The sequence below is a fragment of the Carassius auratus genome, chromosome 7 (assembly GCF_003368295.1).
Source record: "Carassius auratus strain Wakin chromosome 7, ASM336829v1, whole genome shotgun sequence".
NCBI lineage: Eukaryota > Metazoa > Chordata > Actinopteri > Cypriniformes > Cyprinidae > Carassius > Carassius auratus.
The window spans coordinates 25,722,924-25,749,554 of NC_039249.1; the positions used below are offsets into that span (position 1 = coordinate 25,722,924).

Below are 26,631 nucleotides of genomic sequence, written 5' to 3' on the forward strand. Positions count from 1 at the left end.
TTGAACAAGCAGCAACACGAACAACAGCCAGCCTTATGAAACATTTGCATCGAGCTTCACCTTGTTTTGAGGAAGTATAAGGCTGTAGACGGTGGTTAGACCACTTGTCTGGTTAGACAAGAACAAAATCTATTTGCTGGCTGATCTTTACGTGTGATTGTAAGAACAGCTACATTTAGTTTAAAATAATAGCCTAGATGGTGGAATAAACGTTATATTATATTTTTCCCACAGACAATTTGCACGTGCAATGGAGGTTTTAGGGGTTATGTCGTGTTGCATTATTACTTTCCTTTTTCAGGTAAGATTTGACCTTCTCATATAGGTTTCTTACAAACTAATTTTCTCTGTTGTTAATTTTATTATATATTTTTTTTTATAATAACTACATAGAATGTTATAAATGTGCAGCAATTATATGGTGGGTTTTTTTATTTTTATTTTACGCAGGTGTTTTCATGCACATTTGCAGAGGATCTCGCTTCTAAACTGGACAAAAGAGCAGGTAGGAAGTTTCCAAAATCTTAAACATTTGATATAAAATCGGGCACACCAAAGAATGCTTTAAGACATTTTTACTATCCCTAGGTATTCTAGGTCTGATTAGTTGTAAAGTAATTTCTGATAAATATATAAATGCCTAAATGAATTTGAAAAAGTTATGCAAAAGTTAAACCGTTCTTTTTAACGTTAGGTTGGATGGTACTTAAAACGTACTCTAAAAAGAATTAAATGTGATTATTCAATTCATTATTCAAGTAGTCTTGTTTTGTAAAGAAATTTTACAAAAAGAATACATTTAGTAAGGCTGTTGTTAGTGAATCTGTTGTTAGTGAATTTGAGGTCATTGTTTGATGAGTGATAAATAGTGTGTTTGTAGGGTGGCGCCATTTGATAGTGTTAGAGAAAATGAGCAGACATGCATAACATGTTTTTGTAGTTTTAGTGCATTTTGAATTATTATTTTTTTTAAGTTCTCTTCCACTTTGACTTGAGATAAATATGCATCTACACTTCCTTGCTACGTTTTTCTCAAAACATTGTGCACATTGAAATTCATGATATTTCATACTCTAAAGGTCAAAATATTTGCATACAGTGTACTTGACATACATTTCATCCCCAGAATAGTATGCACACCACCCAATTTTTGTTATCATGCATACTTTGTATGCGCAGGTCACACATGAGCATTGAATTTATTTTGTACTAATCAGTTGTTCCACAAGTTTACAACACTGGCCCAGGCTGCTGTTTAAAAATTAGAAAACGAAACTAAAGAAATTGAACGAAAACAGCAACAAATACTGGAGACTTAAACAGCAACATACACACACATTGAGAAGTGCTTGTGAGAGGGGGTAATTAGATAACAGCAACTCTAGTTCAAAAGAGTACAAGACATTTTATCGGTCATAACCTCTGGGTATAATTAGAAATAACACTTGACAAAGAAGAAACTTTCTAGAGTGAATGCTCTGACTGCCTGTGTTCAAGCACACTATAAGATGGAGTATACTTTGAAAAGCCCGTTCAACCATATGCCTACACATAGCCTACACATGCAAAAATGTATACTTAATGATAGGGTTGCCATATGCGTCATTCATACAGGACATGTCCCGGACAGGATTTAACATTACCTAAAATATCTAGGTTTTGGCTGTGTGTACTGTGTAGTTTGATGATTGTGTAACCTTCATGAGAGCTATAGAGAGCAGAGCAGACAGCTCCTTATGCTTTTTTGATTGGTGTGCAAGCGACACTTTAAGTCAAACGAATGAACAAACATGTGTGCATATTTGCAATGCTTTGATCGTTCACTATATATCTTACATTTCACGTGCACTCCCATGATTGGTCAATTATGTACAATGCCTGCATATTATTGATCAAACTGCTTTGGATGCTTTAGGCCAGCGGTTCCCAACCTTTTTCAACTCGCAGCCCACACAACCAAACACATATGTTTGCACGTCCCACTGCAAAAAAAAAAAAAAAAAAATTGACTGACCCAGCTATTGTTGGGTTAATGTTGTCTTTATTAAATGAACTGGCAATGATCAAAAAATAACTTGGGCTGGCACCACTCAGCAAAACAGGAAAAACAGATCCAGGCAGAGCTCGGCAGCAGGTAGACAGTAAGCGGAGCAAGCAATCAGGAGGGAACACGCTGACAGCCATTTATGCATGTTTGAATTTGTTGTTCTGTATGCAGCAAAAATGTCTAAGATGAATTGGCGTTTTTTTCTTTAACCATTTAGCAAGCTTGAATAGTGGAAGCAGTTACAGTTTAATATTCGTTTTTTTTATTTAATTATATATGAAATGAAGTTATTATGTCTATGACTTAGACATTTTTACATCTAATAACAATATTATTATTTCTTTTAATTGGCGGCCTACCTGCAATACCATCGCGGCCCACAGGTTGAAAACCACTGCTTTAGGCAATTTTAAAATCCTGGCCACGACGTGTCCCATTTGAACAGTGCATATGGCCACCCTACTCAATGGTTTCTGGAATAGCTACAGTAGATACTTCAATAATCAAGGAGAAATACCCCCCCCCCCAAATAAAATAAAATAAAATAATTAAATACATAACCAACTTTGATATAACTTTAATAAGACCCGACAATGGAATAAACTAAACTCAGAGCATAAATACATGAGGAACGCAATCACATTTGCAAGAGATGGGTTTATCCCTTTCTCAAACCCCTCTAGTTCTATTTTCTATGCCTGATCATTCAGCCCACTTGGTGGCCACTTCTATTCTGGCAGAGAGATCTCTTCAGATTGTGATTCTTGCAAGCTATGTCTCTCCAGGGGCGGCATCCTCTTTGAAGGCTCTCAACTTAATTCTGAGCTTTTCCAAACTATGTGCAATTGAATCAATACAATCTTTTGAAAAACCTCGATCAATATAAGGGCTTGTCTTCAGATGCAGTCCTAGAGTTCTGCCGCACAACAGACCTTGCCCTCTGTGTCACCAAGCAAGCAGCTCATGCCATCGTTCGCTCTCTTGCTACTATGAGGCTGAGGTTTCACTTGAGGTTGAAATTTTTGAGGATCAAGGAAAAGAAAAAGTCTTTCCTCCTTGAAAGCCCCTATCTTGTTTTTAAGGCTTTTTGCTATCGCCATTGAGACAGTGGTCAAGATGTTTAGGTAGGCAAAGGCTCAAATGGTGACATTTTAACAGTACATCTGCCACAGTCAGGGTCCTTGAAACTCCTATTCTTACCCGGTAGATGGCCCCAGCTGGAGACCAGGTCAGAAGGCTAGTATGGCTGCCCATGCATGCAGATGGCCTTTCAGCATTCCTGTAACAACATCAGACTGCCATAGACCATCAGAAATTGTAACCCAGTCTCATGGCAAATACGTACCTCTGGGTACATTTCTGCAACCCCATTTTTACGTACCTTACTGAACGTTTCGCAGCAGTTTCAAAAAGTTTTTTTTTAAGTTTATATAGGTACGTATATTTTTAATACGTTGCTTCTGGTATATATTGCAGTGGTTCAGAATTCAAATATCTGGGGATTGTCACCAAAAGTTGATGCTCTGTCATGTTGGAAATATGCCTTACACCAAACCCAACCCTAAACCTACCCGACAGTGTTAACAAGTGCAAAACTGATGTAAAAATGTATTTGTTGTTGCTACCGTGCCATTTCAACTTCCTTACAAGTGGATTTGAACCACTTTGTCAAGAAATGGTTACACAGGATTCAGAACTCCTCGCCTCTGAGTGCATCTACATAGTCCGTGAGCTACCGAACAAACTGACTTTGTAAACCCATAGATTTGAAGGTGGATATATGTGATGCTAATGTTCAAATGTATCAGTTTTCAAATCTCCCAGCATATTAATATTGTTTTGAAGTCATAGCATGATATTCTTCAAGAAATTGTGCAAAAAATTATGCTTTATTAATCAAAACTCTGTACATTTGTGTGAAAAGGAATACAAGATGTCAGAGTTTTACTGCCTCTAGTGTTTCTTTTAGAAACTGCAGTGATATGTACTTATTGGTGTGTATTTCGCATCTCGCGAAAACATGCCCCCAGGTATGTATGTGCCATGAGACCAGGTAGAGAAATTGGAAGGTATGCATACAGTTTGTATTTCAGAAAATTCTCGGGCTAGAGAATTTCATTTACATCTCAACATACATTGTGGAAGAAAAAATGTCTTGACTGTTAAATCTATCCCTACTTTATCATTGTTTAGTGACAGCAATATGACACAATGACCAGTCATATCCTACATTCCTCTCTCTTGTCCTTTTTTTTATTGAAACTGAAGTAAGCTTCATCAACATACAGGTACTCATGAGTTGCAGCATCACTTCAGTCACTTCAGTCATCCACCTGCAAAAACCGGTGGGGTAAAAAGTATAGAAGGAACAATATTTACGTTTTTTCCTTTTGTTTTTATGTTTGAAGAAGAGCCAAGAATTCAAGCTGGGAGGTCAGGAGTTGAACTAGAATAATTTAAACTTACCTGTGAAAAGATTAATAAAAGATAATAGATTAATGGACATTACATTTGGACATTCAGTGTGAAATTATGACAATATAGCCAATTTAACCATATTATTTGTTTTAAGTGGTTTCTAGAATGATTTTTAAACACTACATTGCAACTAAAATGCATTTTTGTAAAATGTGAAAAAGCTTTGTACACTCCCTCATTTCATAACATTATTTTATAAACCTGTGTACGTGGGAAATGGTGCACCGCATCCTGTGGAGATAAGATAATGTGTAGATACTGATAGATAAGTGCTATCAGTTAAGCAGGAGTATTTTTTTTTCTTATCTTGTTTTACAATTTTGAGTTTTATCTCATACTTTACTTGCAGCTTTCAAAAAAAAAAAAAAAAAAAAAAAATATATATATATTTATATATATATATATATATATATATATATATATATATATATATATATATATATATATATATATATATATATATATATATATATATATATATATACACATATAATTGTTAAAGCTCTTGTTTCCATTGCTTGACATTAACCTTTTTATTTCTCACCGGCCACTGTGGCTAGTGGTTTTTCAAAGTTAATATCCCTAGAGCATTTTCACAGGAAATACATGATTGAAGTTGAGTATAATGTTTTAAAATGTACTTGAGTTGAAAATGTACAACCCTTTTAATAAATGTAAATAACCACTGTACTCACCCAAATCACTCAATTTATGAAAATATTCAGTCCATTAAAATTTTTCTCAATAGCTTAAACCAGTGGTTTTCAACCTGTGGTCCACGTTGGTATTGCAGGTGGGCAGCCAATTACTATTAAAAGAAATAATATTGTTAATATATGTAAAAATCTCTAAGTCATATCATAACATCATTTCATATATATAATTAAATAACAAAAAAGAAATATTACAGTTTTTTTCAATCGCTAACAAGCGCTTAACCATACTTCAGATACTTTTTCTAAACTCTTAACACAGACTCACACCTACAAAACACAACTGGCCAAATGGATAATTTTCTTCTCAAAAACACATTTTGTTAAATATATACTAAATCTTCATTTCAAAATAGAACACACCTTTCTCTGCACACACCAACTTTACCAAAACACTGGAAATCTGACTCAAAATTAAATTATTCTGTCAAAGAATAACATTTGTTTTCACTTCACAAGGTACATGCAGTGAAAGTACACCAGGTTTCAAAATACTGGCTATTGTTGACATTACAAAAACTGCATAGACTTTTCAGTCTCAGTTTTACAGGTATTTGCATGCAAAAAATGCAATTCACTGTTTTACACTAAATTTCTTGGTTAGGAACTGTATGTCCAAATGTACAGTAATGTTCACATTCAAAAGCATTCCAGTTAAAAGCTATTTTTTTCCTTTACTGTTTACTGCAGGAGGTACAGTAGAAACACGGTATGATAGAACAGAACAGGTTCGACAGGTTATTGTTTACAGTGAACAAAATATCAATAAAACACATAAGAGCATTCTGAACAAAAAACAACAACAGCAAAAAGCCCAGATAAAAAGGGGGGGGGGGGGTAAAATAAAAACAATCACTCACTGCTCCTCTCACTGCTCCTGCTCCTCTCACTGCTCCTCTCACTGCTCCTGCATCTCTCACTGCTTCTGCTCCTCTCACTGCTCCTCTCACTGCTCCTGCTCCTCTCACTGCTCCTGCTCCTCTCACTGCTCCTCTCACTGCTCCTGCTCCTCTCACTGCACCTCTCACTGCTCCTGCATCTCTCACTGATCCTCTCACTGCTCCTGCTCCTCTCACTGCACCTCTCACTGCTCCTCCTCATCTCACTGCTCCTGCTCCTCTCACTGCTCTTCTCAATGCTCCTCTCACTGCACCTCTCACTGCTCCTGCATCTCTCACTGCTCCTCTCACTGCTCCTGCTCCTCTCACTGCTCCTGCTCCTCTCTCTGCTCCTGCATCTCTCACTGCTCCTCTCACTGCTCCTGCACCTCTCACTGCATCTCTCACTGCTCCTGCTTCTCTCACTGCTCCTGCTCCTCTCACTGCTCCTGCATCTCTCACTGCTCCTGCTTCTCTCACTGCTCCTGCTCCTCTCACTGCTCCTGCTCCTCTCACTGCTCCTGCTCCTCTCACTGCTCCTGCTCCTCTCACTGCTCCTGCTCCTCTCACTGCTCCTGCTCCTCTCACTGCTCCTGCTTCTCTCACTGCTCCTGCTCCTCTCACTGTTCCTCTCACTGCTCCTGCTTCTCTCACTGCTCCTGCTTCTCTCACTGCTCCTGCTTCTCTCACTGCTCCTGCTCCTCTCACTGCTCCTGCTCCTCTCACTGCTCCTGCTCCTCTCACTGCTCCTGCTCCTCTCACTGTTCCTCTCACTGCTCCTGCTTCTCTCACTGCTCCTGCTCCTCTCACTGCTCCTGCTTCTCTCACTGCTCCTGCTCCTCTCACTGCTCCTGCTCCTCTCACTGCTCCTGCTCCTCTCACTGCTCCTGCTTCTCTCACTGCTCCTGCTCCTCTCACTGTTCCTCTCACTGCTCCTGCATCTCTCACTGCTCCTGCTTCTCTCACTGCTCCTGCTTCTCTCACTGCTCCTGCTCTTCTCCCTGGGCCCCTTTCTCTTATTCTTCCTCGTCCATACATTACAGTGTTTGTCTTTTTCTGTTTCTGTTTCCAAAAATATCACTTTTCAAAGTCCTCCTTTTATTGTATAAGTGTCAATGTAATAGAAAAAAATAACCCCTGCCATTGAGTCTAAGCCAGATTGGAATCAGCTGTGGTTGGCCCAATTTACACAACATAAATCAGCTAAGATATATTGTTTTTGAACTGATATCATTGCAGAAGCAGAGGTTTTTATACTTTATCTAAGGTTTGGAACATTGTTTTTGCTATTGTGGGATGTTGTGTGATAACATTTGTAAATACTACAAAAACGATCCATAATTTTTTTGGGAGGTATAGCTTGTCTGTTCAGAAAATGTAAGCATTGTGGAAATGTGTTCAATGACTCCATATTGTGTGAAAACAACATGAAATGTGTGAATGGTATGGCCACAATAGACAGATGCTGTGCTAATTGTGTTTAGAGTTTTAAAAATGTGACAACTGCTTGGACAAATGCTTGTTAGCGACTGAAAAAAACTGTAAACTGTTACTATGCTTCCACTATTCGAGCTCGCTGATTGGTTTAAGAATAAACCACCAATTTATCTTAGATATTTTTACTGCATATGCTACAGAACAACAAATTCAAACATGCATTAATGGCTGTTGTGTTTCCTCCTGATTGCTTGCTCCGGTGACTATGTACCCGCTGCCGAACTCTGTCTGGATCTGGTTTTCCCGTTTTGCTGAGCGGTGCCAGCCCAAGTTATTTTCTGTTAACTTCCAGCCCATTCTAGGGCTGTGCGATTAATAGAAATCATCATAAAATCACGATCTGAGCGTGTGCGATTTCTAAATCGCTTTATAGCACGATTTTCCGTGGCCCTGACCCCCTGTAGTATGCTATCCGATCCAACAGGAATGCATTGCGCCTAGCGCGAGAACAGAACAGACTGGGCATATGCCTAACTCCAGGTTCACACACTGTCTGTGATGCGCCTTTTGTCCGAGCCCATGATAACGGATCAGAGCGTTCACACTGCATTCGGTAAAAGGCTAGAAATAAAAACTTGCGAAAATAATTAATATCTAACACATTAGCATAGAGAGAGTTGTGAGTGCCCATGACGCAGTTTAAGTGAGAGGAGACGCGTTTTATGTGCGCACACTCTCTGCGCAGAGCATCGTGTATCTGAGCAAGTAGGCTACGTCTGGTTTTGTGACAGCGCAAAGGAAATCTGCTGCGAACAGAGAGATTCAGGCACGTGCATTATTTTAATGTGCTTTTGCGTTATATTTATGTGCTCTCGCTGCTGACCGCATACACATACTGTATACACACTGCAAACATCTGAGGCACTGCTACAATTAATGAGCTCTATGAACAATGCATGGCAAAAAAGAAAAAAAAGTCCCTACACGGGATTTCTTTTTTTTTTCTTCTTCTTTTTTTTGCCATAAGTCTATACATTTTGTTACATCTTTAGTGATAATTTTGACTTATGTCTTTTCTAGAGACGTTACAATTTTTTGATAAAGTTCTAATTGGTTTTCTTTTGGAAATATGTTTCAAATTAATCCTGAATGCATTTATGACTGTAAAAGCATATCGGTGTGTGTCACAATCGCAAAATTGATCAAAGAAATCGCGATAGTTGTTTTTTTTTTTTTTCATATCGCACAGCTCTAGTTCATTCAATAAAAACAGTTAAGAATATAGCTTCTGAGTACTTAGTTATTAACCCAACAATGGCGGGGTCAGTTATTTTTTTTGAAGTGGGCCGCGAAAACATATGTGTGTGGTTGTGAGGGCCATGAGCTGAAAAAGGTTGGGAACCACTGGTTTAAACACTTTCTTGAAATTATGCATGCTTTTCTCACAAATCTAAAAACAAATCCAAAGCTTTTCACCCAGTTCTCCAAACTTCCTATATTTTCAGGTCAAAATGAAGCTCTCCACTCCATTCAGTCTTGCTGAAAAAGCAAACTTTACCGTCACATTACACTCAAGCCCTAAAACACACACACACACACACACACACAAAATGACATAGTTTTACACACTACTAAGATAAATTTATAAGTAATAAGTTGATTGTGATTCTCCCCCTTAAAAACATTTTCACATAAAGAACTTGTAAATGTACTGTACAATACAACTCACCAAACAACAACAAAACATTATTCTGCTACAGCATCCCGTCTTTGGTCTGGAACAGAAGTACTGACTACTGTTATTGTTAACATCTTTTTTTACCAAATGGAAGCATACAGAAATAATATCTGTATGTGATGCAATTTTATTCATTTCTTTCATCATCTATTCATTGTCCAGCCTCCCTCATAGTCATACCTTTGACAAGTACAGTATGTGGTCAACTGATGCGGCATGACCTTCATTCAAGAATACTAATCCCTTTGCCTTTGCTTTTGCTACTTCTTCTTTTTCCTCCTTATCCTCCTTCCCCCACTGTTTAAACGGTTATCTGAATAAATATTTTAAACAATAAACAAAATAAATTAATTTTGTCTTTCACCTTTCCACTGCCGGTAGTGGGGCAGAACTTGATTCTCTTTTGCATATACCAGCCATTCTCAGCCTGACTTTAGACCACTTTAGTTAAACAGACTAGTTTTTTGTTTCCATAGCAGTAGATTAAAACAACTTCAGGATAAGGCTAAACTTCTATTCACTCATAAACCTGTCTTTTTAAGCAAATACCAGATATGGGTGCAATGTCATCAAATATTTTTAATATGACTTTGAATTTTTATTTAACCTGATCACAATTTAATAAAAACATTAAGTTATTACAGATTTTTTTCAACAGCTTACACACATTTTAAAAACTTTTTTGTCAAAATTTTACACACAAATCCAAGAATTGCACACACAAATTGCAAATCACATCTGTATTCAAAATATCACAGACATAACTCAAAAGCAAACATTTATCCTACATTGCAAATACCTTAGCCATAATATTATATTTTTGAATATATCTGTAATAATAAAAACTCCATAATCATCGGGAAGAAGGCGTCAGGAACCGGCGGACAATCAAATAAAGACTTTAATAACAAAATAAACACAAAACAGTGCATCAGCCCCTCACGGACGACTGATGCGCACAAATAAAAACCAAAACATAAAATAAAGCCCAGGCCTGGTCCTCTCTCGTCCTTCACTGTCGTCGCTCCAGTTTTATATCCTTCCATCTCCTACGTGGGACTTGAGACCGGTGGTGGGTCGCAGGTGTAGCTCATCTCCAATCACTACACCGGCCTCACTCCTCGTTCCCACATCCCTCGGCCCCGCCCCACTCATCACAATATCATACACACAAATATTCAAAACCTTGAGCTCTTCTTTCATTTATGTACATTTCTGTATGCAAGTGCTGGACATCAACAATGCTGGAGGAACCCAGGGTTCTGAACTGAGGAACCCACCTGAGGGGAATAGCACACGCATCCAGTCTGTGGAGTGGAATGGCTCAGCAAGTGGATTGAAACCCCAGCTCTACAGATGTCTGTTAGTGAGGTGCCATGCGCCAGTGCCCAGGAGGAGGCTACACTCCTAGTTGAGTGAGGTCTCACCCCTAGGGGGCATGGCAGGTCTTGACTCTGTTAAGCCAGGACAATAGCATCCACTAACCAGTGGGATAACCTCAGCTTGAAGACAGCCTTTCCCTTCTGCTGGCCTCCACAACAAACAAAGAGCTGGTCTGAGATGCTGAAGCACTGAGGTCTGTCTACGTAATGTGTAGTGCATGTACTGGACAGAACAGTGCGAGGGCTGGGTCTGCCTTTTCTGGGGGCAGCGCTTGCAAGTTCACCACCTGATCTCTAAAAGGAGTGGTGGGAACTTTAGGAACGTATCCAAGATAATCTCAATATAATATGAGGTTTGGCCGGCTCTCAGCTCTACTGAGAGCAAGGTTCGTAGGGAGCACTCTGCAGTGCCTCAGGCTGTCTCACTGGCTCATCCGAACAATCAGCCTCGGCTAAATGATTTAGTTCATCCAGCGTCCCCCCAGCTTTCGGGTTGTTCACGCGACATTGATGGGTAAGGATGCTCATGTCATGTGTGCGGAGGCCAAAACAAAGCACAATTATCTATGTAAAACAAAAATCTAACAGGAAGTATCTTTATTTCCTTTTTCAAACACAAAATGGCATACTAATTCATCAGGGCCTCACACTCACTTCTCACATGTGCTAACACTACATCTACAATTCCACATTGTACGGTACATTGTAAAATGTGACCGATTAATTCTAGTTTGAATTAGTTTAAAATCCATTGTATAAAGACCTGTTTCTTGTCCCGTTTTATTATGACTTCTGACAGTGATGTTCAGTACATATGATGAAAGCACAAGAGTTGAGCATGTCTACAGTCATGAGGACAGTTACAGGGATACTGCAGTGAATGCAGCTTCACAGGTATGTGCAACTTCATGCTGTTTAACAGTACAAGCCTGAATTCTGCCGGGCCTTTCACACAGGTTCTTTATTATTATTATTTTACCTAAATTATTAATGCACACAAAATGAGGCAGCAAATGAATTTTTTATTAAGTAGAGATGGTTAATTTCAAAAAGTAATCTTATTCAATCCAAAATAAGCTCTAAATAATATGAAAGACTGATACAGTGCTCTGTGTAGTTTTACCAGAAGTATGTGTCTTTTTTAAACCTTTTCATTTTACAGTTGCAAATACACTCTGGTCTTCTGGTTGTGGAGTTTCCAAGTCATTTACCAGGTCAAAGGAGAAGAAAGAGAGAGTGGGTTATTCCTCCTTATAACATAAATGAGAACGCATCTGGTAAATTCCCCAAACAACTGTTCCAGGTGTGTAAAAATAATTAAATTACAGTTGTAAATGACATCAATATAAGAAGGTTTATACTGTATGATCAATACAGGTCTTAATATATTAAATATACTAAATATATTATATTTCTACATTTAGTTAAAGGCAAAAATAGAAGGAGTATCTGATTCAGAGATACTCTACAGTATCTCAGGTGAAGGCGCAGATCAGCCACCTCTGAATATTTTTAGTGTTCACAAAAATACTGGGTTTATTTCTGTCACTCAACCACTGGATAGAGAAAAAAAGGCATTATACGAGGTAAGTAGATGTGATCATTTTAACATTGTTTTACAGTTAAGTATTAATTTGTCAAAATTCTTGTCCAGTGTCTGCTTCTTAGGTGAAAACATTTTTTACTTTTAATAATATATTTACTCCTGAAATATTTTGATCAATACATCATGGACTCAATTTTAAACAATTAGTTTATGCAGAAATACTGAAAATGAAGAAACTTTCTAGTGCAACTGTAAATCAATGAAACCACAAATTCCAAGTCAATAAACGTTTCTTTTTTTCTTTTCATTTAACATTTTGTATTTCAGTATGTGAACTTTATTTAATACACAATTAAAAACATAAACAGATAATGAATTTCACTTGGAAATTACTAGCATTTTGCACTTAACATTCATGTTGTATCCCATGTCTTCAGCTCAGCGCTCATGCCTTTTCAGCAGATGGGAAAAGATCTGCATCACCCACAAACCTTACTTTCATTGTAACTGACCAGAATGATAACCGTCCTGTGTTTACTGAAAATCCTTTTAATGGACAAGTTTCTGAAGCTGGGTCAAAAGGTAGGCAAATTGACCAGTCAACATTTTGAATAAATGTCTTTTAATAATTCTTTCAACATTCATTTAAATGATTCCTGGAAACAGTTAATTCTATATATTTTTTAGATGTCATCAATAGTATCTAATTAGTCTTTATTCTTCTGTCCCTGAAGGTTATGAGTTTATGACAGTCAATGCCACTGATGCAGATGACCCAGATACGGAAAACGGTATAGTCCACTACAAAATTGTCGGCCAAGAGCCACAATTTCCAAAACCGAACATGTTTGATATCAACGTTATATCTGGAAGGATTTTCGTGCAAGAACCATTCATGGACAGAGAGGTGAGAAATGACATTTGATGAATCTCAAAGTGATAATAAAATTACTTGATGTAAACACACTCATCAGCTATGTTTCCTCTCAGAAATGGCCTAGATATACTTTGCTAATTGTGGCTGCTGACATGAAAGGAAATGGTATGGAAACCACTGGCACAGCAGTTATTACAATTACTGACAGCAATGATAACCCTCCTCAGTTTGAGCAAATTTCGGTAATGTATATTTATGTATTTAGAATTTTTACTCTACCACTTGTAGGTGTTTGAACTCATTAATTCTTATACACACACCCCATACATATCTTTTAGCACGTCGTATCTGTCCCAGAGAATAAAGTAGGCTATGTAGTGGCCACACTTCCCGTTACTGATGATGATGAAGTTGGATCACCAGCCTGGTCAACCAAGTATCGGATTATTAGTGGTGACAAGGGTGGGTTTTTCAGTGTCACTACTGGACCCAGCCAGCAGGAGGGCATCATCACCACTGTAAAGGTATTGTGCGTTCATATTTCTGCCTAGGCAACTGATTGTGATGACATTATGTAATAAAAGACACTTTCTTTTCCATTTAGCCCCTGGACTTTGAGAAGACCAAGCAGTATGTTCTGTCTGTGATCGTTGAGAACGATGATCCATTTGTCGGTTCTTTGCCCACGTCCACTGCCACGGTCACAGTGAATGTAGAGGATGTAAATGAACCTCCTGAGTTTAAACCAAAAGAGAATCTTATCTTCAAACCTGAAGATGCAGCAGTTGGTACTGAATTGGTTACCTATACAGCCACTGATCCAGATATTGGAAAATCACAGAAGATAACGTAAGAACTGTTGCACCATTTTATACTGTACATAAACAAAGAGATATATAATTCTGTTCAAAAGTTTGATATTAGTAATATAGATTGTTTCCTTTCTGGCATTATGCTTTTATTATGAGAAGACAGTAGATTGGTGAAGAAAAGGGGTTAGGACATAGAGGATAACAGATCTGGGGAAAAGTACATGAGAGAGAGAGAGAGAGAGATTGATTTTGAATTTTGAAAAAAGCTTTATTTACAAATACTCAAAACACACTGCACAAATGACTTAAAACAAAACATACAGCAAACACATTAAAGAAAAGAGAACACTATGGGATTATAAGAAAAAAAAAACAACTCATCTTCGGATAATGTTCACAAAGCACCATGACTACACCAAATTTGTTCAAACGTTGAAAGATCATCCATGATCATGCAAAATTAAAGTCAATCAATACCCTCGATTTGACCAAAGACACAAAACACACATAAACATCATTACTAGACCTTTGCAGAATTTTATTTTTCAGGCTAATATACACAGCCAGCTTTGCTTGTCCTAAAATGAAATTCAACAATTGACAAACAAACTTTTCTGGAAATATTTAAAACCCAAAATAAAAGTCTCAATTGAAAAATGTTCATTAAACCTACCAAACAATTCTTTTAGCTTCACAAATAAAGGCTGTAATCTAAAACAGTGCATGAACGCGTGAAAGATAGTCTCTCTTTGGAGACAAAAGGGGCATCCAGGATCAACTTCTGGGTTCATCATGGAGATAAAAGAATTAACAGCAATGGCACCATGAAAAACCCGCCATTGTATATCACCTACCCTCTTTGACAATGGTGGCTTATACAAAGATCTCCATTCGGGTTTTACATCATTTTCCAAACTGAAAACAGAACGCCATGGTGTCTCGATTCTGCTGACCAAAGACTTCTTGTTTCAAACCAAAACACAAGCTCTATACAGTTTTTTACCTTCACATGATAAGAAATCTAAATCCAAAGATTCATATGTTTTTATCAGAAAATTAAGGCCTATATTCTCATCAAGAATGGGTTGCACGAATAAACAAGGAAAAGGATCCTCAATATCAGGAACACTAACCCCTGCAAAAAAATCCTTCAACATATGTTCTTACTCAACTGTAAAACAGAGTCTTAACTTTGTTAAAAACTGTGCGAGCAAGCTGATAACCCAAACGCTTAGAAGTTGCCTCCATCTGCTCAAAGTGAGGCCCAGTTATAGTCGGTAAGTGTCCCAAAGTAAAAATCCTGGATTCCCGAAGAGAGGTGCTGAATCCTTGTAGGTTAAAACAAGCAGTAATATCCAAACGGCCCCCCAGAATCAAAGGCTCCAGTAATAACCAGTGAAGAGAGCAAAAATTCTCAGTCTGCCGGACCCGAAAAAAAACTCCACACTTTGAAGAGATTCTGATAAAAAATAGGCAGTTCTGATAAATCCAACTTTGTAGGATCCATTAAAAAGAGTGATTTAACCAGTCCAAAACATCCAACAGTACGCAGAATTGTGCAGCTAGCAGAGCGCCAGCTACAGTTTGTTGAACCATCCAAAAATATTTTTAAAATGTTTAAATGAAAAGCAGCAACTCTACTTTGTAAATGGATTAACCCTTGTCCACCTTCTTCGTTGGGGAGGTATAAAATACTCTGCGGAACCCAATGTAATTTATCCCAATAAAAATTCACAAGAGTGGCTTGAACTTCAGATAAAAACTGTGAAGAAGGGTCTACACAGGCCAATCTATGCCAAAGTGAGGAAGCAACTAGATTGTTGACAATAATAGCCCACCCTCTGTAGGACATATTTGGAAGTAACCATTTCCATTTATCCAAACGCCCTTTTACTTTTTCCAATACCCCCTCCCAATTTTTCTGTAAAAAACTATCATCTCCCAAATTAATTTCTAAATATTTTAAGCCTCCCCTGCCATAAGACAACCCATCAGGCAGACAAGGTATCCCATTAGACCACTGACCCAACAGTAAAGCATTACTTTTTTGCCAGTTTACCTTAGCAGAAGACAATTTTCAAAAATCTTTGATTAAGTTAAGTAAAAAATGTACATCGCTTTGTTCGCAAATCAACACCACAACAAGATGAATATTATTATTACAACCTGGTAGACACAAACCACTTAAATGTATTCTTATCTGTTGGAGAAGTGGCTCAATAGCCACAGAGTACAACATTCCAGACAAGGAACAACCTTGTCTGACACACCTAAGAACCCGGAAAGGAGCACATAAGCCACCATTTATTTTCAGTGCACTCTCAACGTCACAACAGAGTACTTTGATCATATTTATAATTTCTTTACAGAAACCAAAAGCAGCTAATGTGTTCCACAAATAAGAATGCTCAACTCGATCGAAAGCCTTCTCCTGATCCAGAGATAACAAGCCACAATCTAGATTTAACAATTTAGAAACATGAAAAATATCTCGAATTAACGAAACATTATCAAAAATAGATCTACCTGGGATACAATACGTCCAGCCAATCTATTAGCCAAAAACTTGGAAAGCAGTTTGTAGTCACTGCAAAGAAGCGAGACAGGGCGCCAGTTCTTAATGTTAGTAAGGTTTTTGGAATAAGGGTGATAACTGCCCTCCGGCAAATCAGTGGCAACCTACCCTCTAAAAAGCTGGCCCTGAGTACCTCAAGCAGATCCTCTCCCAGTTCCAACCAAAAAGCCCTCAGAGACTCCTTGCTTTGAAGAGCCTTAAAAAGTTCTCCCAGTGTCAACACTCCTGAAAGCTCCACATTAGCCTCCACAGAGACTTTAGGTAAGCTTTCAAAGAAGACACTTTCCACACAGCTCCCTGAATCAAGCTCGCTACTGTACAGATTTTGATTTAAAAAAAGAAATGCTCTCCTCCGAATATCAGCAGGGTCAGATAACAAAAAGCCATTTTCAGAAGGCAGTGCATAAATAAAACGCCTCTGCCCATTCTTTTTTTCCAAGCTGAAGAAGTATTTGGATGCTGCGTTTATACCCCAGTAGATCTGCTAACTGTGCTTTCTTCTTAGAGCAATCTTCCATGTGTCTTTCATGTCACCAGTAGAGTGAGCTAAGTTCTGGGATTCAAGTATTTCTCTTTCCAAAAATTCTAATGACCGAGCCAACTCCTTAGTGACATTGTGCGTGTACTGTTGTGTAAACTGCTTTATCTGGATCTTACCAAAATCCCACCATTGTTGTAATGACTAAAAAGAAGACATCATTGTTTTATAGACTTCCCAAAAAGACTTGAATGATTCCTTAAAAAAATATCATTTAGTAGTTTAATGTTCAAATACCAATATGCACTTTTGGGTTTAATTGAGCTTAGAATAAATTTACATTGCACCATACTGTGATCCGAAAAACTTACTGGTGTAATATAACACCTACTAAAAATGTTAAGATGAAAATTAAAGCTATAAAATCTATCCAGTCTGGCCAAAGAAATAACATTATCACGTGTGTGAACCCAATTGTACTTTCACTGCCATTCAAAGATCTCCAGATATTACATAATTCATATTTTTTTATAATATGAATAAGACGGTTACGAGAAGATAAATGAGGCTCAATGTGATTCCTGTCTAAATTGAGCTCAGTACATTTAAAATCTCCACCTAGAATTAAAAAATCTTCAGTGCAACAATTTTGCAAAGTCGAGCACAAAGTGTCTAAAAAAAACAATCTTTCAACTGGTACAGCAGGAACATACACACAAATAAAGACAAACACATCATTTTTAAAAACTACTCGAACTTTCAAGAGCCTACACGACTAAAATTCTTTGCAAATAAAATGGCCACTCCCCCACTGACAGAAGTATTATGGCTTAGCACAGCAGTGCCTCAAACGGGCTGATCTTGAATCTCCTTGTTGTAACGTTGCCAGGAGAATTGTTACCTCCCCTTTCTCTGCTTTGCCCGCCCAAATATTTACATATAATTCAGTCGCAATGTCAGCACTAACAGACTTTTATGATATGGATTCGACAGCATCGCCACAAACAGTGAGTAACAGTGTTCATTAATGCCTGATCTGTGATCAGTGATTTCTGATGGGTAGCTAATCATTCAGAATCAGAATCAGAATGAGCTTATTGCCAGGTATGTTTACACATACAGGGAATTTGTTTTCGTGACAGAAGCTCCGCAGTACAACAGAATGACAGCGACAGAACATAAAACACATAATAAAAGAAGAAGAAAAAATACAAATAAGTAGATAGTGAATGACCATATACAAATTGACAATTGTAGGCAGGTATATTACAAAATGCAGTTATGTATGTACATGTATATTATGTGCAAAATTAAGTGTATACTAAGTATGTGTGTTAGATAAATAAGTGTATGTGTATATAAATATAAAGTGTAGTGTGTTCGCAGTTATTATCAGCTGTTCATAAGATGGATTGCCTGGGGGAAGAAACTGGTCCTGTGTCTGGTCATTCTAGTGCTCAGTACTCTGTAGCGTCGACCAGATGGCCACAGTTCAAAGAGGGAGTGTGCTGGATGTGAGGGGTCCAGAGTGATTTTGACAGCCCTTTTGCTCACTCTGGATAAGTACAGTTCTTGCAAAGATGGGAGGGTTGTACCGATGATTCGCTCAGCAGTCCGGACTACCCTCTGTAGTGTTCTGAGGTCAGATTTAGAAGCTGAGTTGAACCAGACAGTTACTGAAGTGACTTTTCGATTCAAGTTCACACAGACTTTCTTTCTAAATCGTTTAATACTGATGCATCAGTGAATCAAGCCAGTGACTAAACGATCAACTTCACGTTGTTTCTCTTAGTAGCATGAAACAAATCTGTTATTTAAATTGTGATTTAACTACAGAGAGCTATCAAAGGACGCTCGCTTTTTTCCGGAGCTGTTACACATTGTGATTATATCTACACACTTGCCCAAACTGTTGTTACAATGAATGACACTGTTTATGCTGCACAACAAAGCTCTTACTGTATTCATGTGTTTGCTGTTAGCTGTGGTGAAAGCATTTTGTGAGATAATGTGTTGCAATAATGACGAGATCACTGCATCCACGCGATAAACAGACTCTGTCTACTCAATGCTCATCACTGCAGCCTTTCATGTGATGGGAAAAGATCGAAAAAATAATTATATAATCAACACTTCCATCATACTAACATCATACTAACAATATACTAACAATATAAGTACACCTAAGGAAACATTAAAAAGCATTTAAAAAAAAGGAAATAATCCATGTCATGGGACCTTTAAGATTTCTCACGATTTTCTTTAATCGGTAGACTTCCGTGTTCCGTGAAAAGTACTTTGTCACTTTTCTTCCTTTTTTGGGGTATTTTAAAAATGGGGTATTTTAAAAATTTCCTGAAGCTCTATCATTTGCTCATCACTACAGACTGTAGAGCCTTGTGACACACCTGCTAGATCCTTCACACCCACATCCGAGAGCGTTTCAGTCTGATCCGAAACTGAAGGCGTTTGTGACAAGGTCGATCCAGTCGCGATCTCGCTGGATAGACCTGTAGCCGTCACCAGCGCGCCTTCCCCCGGGGATTCCAGCGCCGTTGCTTAAAACTGTTGCAAGAAAAACAATTCATCATTGCAGTGGTGACAAAAACAACATAATCAAAATCGTGGATCCGAAAATTGAGTGACATCCATCAGCGTCATCCTTAATAATCATGTACACAAAACGCCTAAAGGAAACAATATGTTTCAATCGAGGAGGCACACTGCTGATTGAGATTTTTTTGTCGGGCAAACTAATTTACCATACCAAGATAAAGCTTGGGTTAAAATATCATCGCTCAAAAATGGTGGGACATTTGACAATGTAACTAGCTTAGCCGGTAGAGAAAGGGGCAAGACAGGGACAAGTTCACCGCTGATAATTATTCCGTGCTCAACTATTTCATTAGCCTTATCAATACTATCAAGAAAAACTACCATAACACCATTCATTCTCGAGGCCGAAAGCACACTCTCGTGCCCAACCAACTCTCCAATTGCCAAACAACAATCTACCACGTAAGTGAGCTTGACCCCTCATTTACCCCTCATTTACACTGAACATGTGTGGGGCACATTACGGCTGCAACACGGCTACCGGAGCTGATCGCACCCATTCTAGTCAATGCTTGTGTTTACACTGGCCGCGACGCGGCGCGTTTCGGAAGCTTCCCAGAAAATATAGGTGCCTGATCTATTTTTGATGGACGCGCATCCAAGTCGCAACGGAAATACAAAATAAAAGTCAAAAATCCCTGTCAATTTCAAATAAACACCCTGTGCAGACTCCCAAACGTATTGCATGTATATTGGCAATATATCCTTGGTAGGAGACCAAGGAAATGGACGACGAGAGATTCATTCTGGAATCAGAAAAACACGTCGGACAGGCAAATCACGTGGTCTCACGCATCCAGTCGCTCCGCTTCTGATATGCTCCCGGTGTGAGCTGGCACCGCGTGGAGGACGGAATAAAACCTTGTCGCAGCCGTAATGCGCCGCACACATGTTCAGTGTAAATGAGGGGTTACGCCCGTTTCACACATACTCCGTCTGCGGTGAGTATGCAGTGCGTATTTTTTTACGCACCCATGTTAACGGATTCCAGCTTTCACACTGCACGCGGTTGCAGTCCGTCAATGCGTTCCAGGAGCAGTGCGTCTGCAGCAGTGCAGCGATCATTTACGTACCGAGTCTATTTTTGCTGTGCTGCATGCGCTGAATTAAAGTGACAGCGCGTTGTTCGCGGTAAAAATGAACATGGATTGACACGGAAATGCAGTCATTTCACAATAAATGTATACTAATCAAAGCCCACTGTGTTTACACGCAACACATGGGTTTTGGCTTGATTTAAAACAAGAAAATGAGAAAAAAAACTTTAGAGAAACAAGCCATCATTATAAATGCACTTTTATAGAGGCAAAAAAACAAAGTTATTTAAGACCCGTTGGATTGTGTGTAATAAATATTTAAATGCAAAAGGCATGAGAGTCGGTTTCTGTCTGTGGTGAGTCAAATGCATGAGTAGCCTATTACGTTATTTATATTAGAATTTAAATATGTCTATTAAAGAAAAACATTCCCTCCAGTTTAAACAACACTGTTTTAACAAATTAAATAACACCCCCAATCTCCCACAACCACAAAATAAATGCACCAAAGTTTCATCTTGAACACAAAATGGACAATCAATTCCTTGATTAGGATCTAAATGAAATCCTTTCACTGAATGATCTGGACCAAAAAAGTCAAACCACCTTGATGAATTCATTCCTTCAAAAGTTCTGCTATGGAGTTCTTTCACACACATTATATAAGCTTCCTTTTTACCCAGCTCTTCAAAAGAACTAGTATGTAAATTTGTAAATGAAAGCAAACCATCTTCTAAGCCAATCCGTTCACTCACAGCTGGAAAAATATTAAGACATGGGAAAATATACTCACACCTATCTTCCCACTGATTAACCATATCATGATCTTCAGCAAACTCTCTTAATGACTGTGGCAATGATTCACAATCATCTACCACAATCCTTTTCATCAATCTTTCGGATCTTATGTTTGCCAATTGTCTTAATTCAACAAGAGATGAATGCATGGCTTTTAAAAGATGGCCTAACTTTGTGCAACCAGCCTCTCTAAGTGCTGAACGCAGGCTACTAGAAATTAAAGTATTTACACAAAAGAATTCATTATAAAATAATGGTTCTTCAAAGATCCACATACCAGATAGAGCACCTGAATCTCTGGAAACTCTCAGTATTTGCCACGACTGCAAAACTGAATCATAAAAAGAAGTTAGACCTGTGACTTGTACCTCTTCAAGTTTCGGCAAAAAAATTTTTTACTATAAACCAACCTCCCTACTTTCTGTAAAAGCAATTTTGCAGTTTCATGCCATCTCAATCCATTTTCATATAAAAATCTTTGTGCAGTTTCAAGTCTACTATTTGAGAAGATAAATCAGCCCCTGACCTCCCTCACAAAGTGGGAGATATAGAGCAGCACCCCTAATCCAATGATACCCTGACCAAAAAAAAATCCAGAATTATCCTCTGCACACTTGTAATCAATGCCTTTGGTGGATTTAAAACCATAACTTTATGCCAAAACATAGAAGCAATCAAATTATTGATTGCTAAAACATATTCTGTATGACATCTGGGGAAGCAACCATCTCCATTTAGAAATTTTTGCACACACCTTCTCCATTACCCCCTTCCAATTATTTTCTTGAAATTGTTGTGTGCCAAGGAAAACACCCAAAATGTTTATCCAATCACTTCTTCACTTCAAACCACCAGGTAAAACAGGTATCTTTTCCTCTTTCCACTGTCCCACTTTTAACGCTTCACCTTTTAACGCTTCACCCTTTTTACTGGTATGGGTCGACTAAGGCCCTCTCCCACTTTGACCATACAAGAAGCATTATTATAAAGAAGACTCACCCAAGCTATAATTTTTTCTCCAAAACGAAAAGCTTTGAAACTGAAAATAGAAAATTATGATCTATTTTATCAGAGGCTTTCTCTTGATCTAGGGATAAAATTCCAACACTTTTATTATATACATTACACACATCCATCACATCTCTCATTAAAAACAAATTGTCCATTATAGTCCGATCTTGAATGCAATAGGTCTGATCCATATGTACAAGTAAACCCATGTAAGACTTTAACCCATTTGGAAATTGTTGTATGTCTTAATTAAGTGTATTGCACCTGCATTTGCAGTGTCTTAGAATAAAAATACCAGTTTCCTTACCTTTGAACAGTACTGTATATCGTAATAATCTGTTGTTTTACATGTTACATCATGTATGTAACCTGTTATGTATATACAAATTCTGGTATTACACATTTTGCTTCCTCCCAGGTATAAAATTAGTAAAGATCCTGCTGACTGGCTAAATGTAAATCAAGACACTGGGGTGATTAAAGTCAAGAATATTATGGATAGAGAATCTGCCTCAGTCAAAGATGGCAAATACAGAGCTATCATTCTGGCCCTGGATGATGATGGTAATGTGTGTGTCTTTTTAAAAGGAGAATTCTTGTTAACATAGGCTTTTTCAATGAGTTTCTGTTTGAATACAGATAAAAATCCAGCAACGGGTACGGGAACCTTGGTAATTGAACTGGGGGATGTAAATGACAGCGATCCAATTATCAATGAAGAAAGAATAGATATTTGCAATCGTGAGGCCACAGTGCATCTCTCTATAACTGACAAAGATGGATCTCCTCATGCTGATCCCTTCCGCGTAGAGCCCCAAGGAGACACAAAGAAAAACTGGACTGCAGTGATGAATGAAACAAGTAATGATAATGTATATTGGAAAAATATGAACTATATATGATTTAATTTAAGTCTGGGTGTTTATACTAATCTATTTATTTGCCCATTTTTTAGAAACTGGGATTCTGCTGACGCTTAAGTCTGTGTTGGAGCAGGGTGGTTACACTGTTGTCCTAAGGGTTTATGATAACAGTGACCGGTATAAAGACAACTCCATTCAAGCAACTGTGTGTGACTGCAAAGGAGATGAATTTCTATGCCAAACAAAGATTGCCGGGGCCCCACTATCACTAACCTTTGGAACCCTGGCCGCCGTCTTGGTTCTGCTGTGTATGTAATTTAATTATTTCATTCATGCATTTAAAGTGAATAAAGGGACCATATCCTACACATTTGTAATATAAAAAGTATTAAAGGTTTCTTTAAAACACAGGTGTGACCTTTGAACTTTAGTATACAAAAATATATGTCTTTGCTTCAAAATATTTTAAGGTGCAAAAAACGGTGTATATAAAATGAGTAACAGTGTTGTTTAACATTACGGGTTGCTGCCACATTCAGTGCAGTTGACAGTGTCTCATGATCTTTGTTATTCGAAGTGAAGACTCTTTACAACACATGTACAGGGAATGACTTGGATAGTTTTAAAGACTCCAACTCCAGCTGTAACTATCCCTACCTAATTATGGCACTACAAAACATGAATTCGGACATATAACTGAAGCAAGTTATTTTATGCTCTTTTTTTACCACAGTACTTCTTCTTCTACTTCTGCTGTTCATAAGGAAGAAACAAAGGAGTATAAAAAAGCCCCTCCTTCTTGAAGAGGATGACATAAGAGACAATGTCTACTGTTATAATGAGGAAGGTGGTGGAGAAGACGATCAGGTTAGGTTTAGTATTAAATTGATTTTTAATTGACTTTAGGATGCCTTTTCTTTTTTAAGGTCTGGATTCATTAGTATTTGTGCTATGGCAAATTACTGAATTTCTCATAGCTGTCTGTGATTTGGTGTTACTGTTTTAGAGTGCATTAGAGGACATATCAACAGATATATACAGTGTAGTGTGTTCTTCTTGTGGTTGCTTCTGTTTTATATCATACTCACTTTCTACACAGAACTATGATCTGAGAGTGTTGCATCGAGGTCTGGATAACAGACCTAAAGTGTTAAGAAACGATGTGGTTCCTATTTTCCATACACCTCAGTATAGAGATCGACCAACCAACCCTGAGGAGATTGCCACATTCATTGGTTATGTAAGTCAAAAACAAGTTTTACAATGAACATTAGTTCTTTCTATTGTTCTTTTTAAGAATAAGAATAGTTCTTTCTATTCTTTCTCAGAGCAGAGAAAAACTTTTTGTTGACAAAAAACTAAAATAAAAATAAAGGCAGACTAGGCACGAACAAATCTACAGGATCAGAAATGGAAATCCAGTACAAAAAAGAAAATCCACATTATTGCACCATAAAATAATAATAATAATAATAATAATAATAATAATAATAATAATAATAATAATAATAATAATAATGACAATCATGGATTCCTCCCAAAGAAAGCAACCAACCACCTGGCCATAATAATATCAATATTTTGATGTCCTTCTTAGAAAAAGTTCTATGCATGACAGTAACACAATTCTTTGTACCAGAATCTGAAGACTGCAGATGAAGACCCTTCAGCACCCCCCTATGACTCCCTCCTGGTGTTTGACTATGAAGGAACTGGCTCGATTGCAGGTTCACTCAGCTCCATCAACTCTTCCAGCTCGGGAAACGACCAAGACTATGACTTCCTCAATGAGTGGGGCCCACGCTTTAAGAAGCTGGCAGACATGTTCGGAGGAGGAGAGATTTAAAAGTTATTCTGTGTTAAATACAACATAATGCATTGACAGTGTATTTTTTTTCTTTTTTTTCAATTGTAAAGTATTGGAGATTGTGCTGGAGGCTATGTTTAAAAGCAGAACCCGTCTTCCTATTCCCCCCAGTGTTAAAGGCATATTAGAAGTAAAAGATATGTGACAATTGTTTCCAGCACTCTTTACTCATGGCCAACTTCAAAGATTTAAGACTTTGTGCTTCTTGCATAGAATAGTCGGGTAGTTCATCCATTAGATGAACTCAAAAAGCTTTTTAGCAATTATAAAGGGAGCATTATTTGTGTGCTTTTTAGGCTTATTAATTCAGAATTTGACCAAATCATATCTTGCTGTCCTTACCACCAGTACAAAGAGAGAAATATACATATATATATTTTTTTTTTACCTTGGCTGCAACACTATCACAAGGCAAATAACAAGACTGCCTGCCTTGTTATGCTGAAGTGCATCACCGCCAGTCCAAGACCAAAGGCAGTATGTGTCAGGAGGGTGATGGCACCAAATAGACTGTGAATTTTGTGTTAATCTATTGTATTTCAAATCGGATTAGTGAAGATCTAAGATATGTGAGATCTGTTATTCAGGGGTGGGTTTTAGGGGCCCTAAACAAAGTCAAGAACTGAGGCCCCACATACCCTACCCTAACATTACCTTTGTGACTATTTTCTTCGGATTGCACATATAAAACAGAATTAAGTGACATTTAAAATCGCCAATTACCTCACTTTGAAACACTTACAAAAAAAGTTCAAAGATACATTAAATAATTAATACATCATTAAAAGCAAAATGCTTATTTTTTTCTAATGTGAACTATTCAGCTATGGACATTGAATGACTTTGAGGTAGTGTTATGTTTTAACCAGCTGTTTTATTGTACTTGAGTTGATTGAACATTCACAAGGCATTATACATTTCAGTTAATTGTGCTGTATCTTTTATTATACGTTCTGATTCACCGTTATTACATGCTATAACTAGTAATGAAGTTGAAATCGATGGCCACAAAAAGTTGTGACAAATTTTTAGTATTGCATTTTTTCTTTCATGTTTTCTTTCTTTTTATTGAGCAGTGCTTCAACATGTGCTCTTCTTTGTTGTTTCTTTCTGCTTTATTCAGAGTGATAATAAATGAGGTCAAAATGAGTTAATCAGTTGGGGCAAGCAGGCCTGCTGGGCCCAATGCATTTGCATGGTAGTTAACACTGCTTCTGCAGTTATTGCATGCACTGCATGTTCGCTGTCAAAGACACAGATGTTAAGTTATAATGTTATATGTCTGTCTAGAATTTGCATCTTATTTTGCTACTTTAATACTATCAATTTAATAAAAACTAACAAACTATTTATTTCATGTATTTTTTTTTAAACCGTAAAATAAACCTGGAGTACTTGAGTAAATTTCATGTATTTTTTTTTAAACCGTAAAATAAACCTGGAGTACTTGAGTAAATTTGATATTGTTTTGACAAGTA

General features: G+C 37.7%; 1 protein-coding gene across 1 annotated transcript; it reads left to right on the top strand.

Annotated features, from left to right (window-relative positions):
- LOC113106335 (B-cadherin-like) lies at positions 1-26,503 on the top strand. The gene is made up of 17 exons (XM_026268159.1): positions 1-159; positions 235-301; positions 451-505; positions 11,473-11,567; positions 11,836-11,976; positions 12,098-12,259; positions 12,657-12,801; positions 12,954-13,126; positions 13,210-13,338; positions 13,435-13,620; positions 13,701-13,945; positions 22,842-22,987; positions 23,063-23,284; positions 23,379-23,594; positions 24,020-24,153; positions 24,386-24,526; positions 24,926-26,503. The coding sequence occupies exons 2-17, from the start codon at positions 251-253 to the stop codon at positions 25,130-25,132; spliced, it is 2,448 nt and encodes an 815-aa protein (XP_026123944.1). The 5' UTR covers positions 1-159; positions 235-250; the 3' UTR covers positions 25,133-26,503.
- Positions 26,504-26,631: the final 128 nt, after the last annotated feature.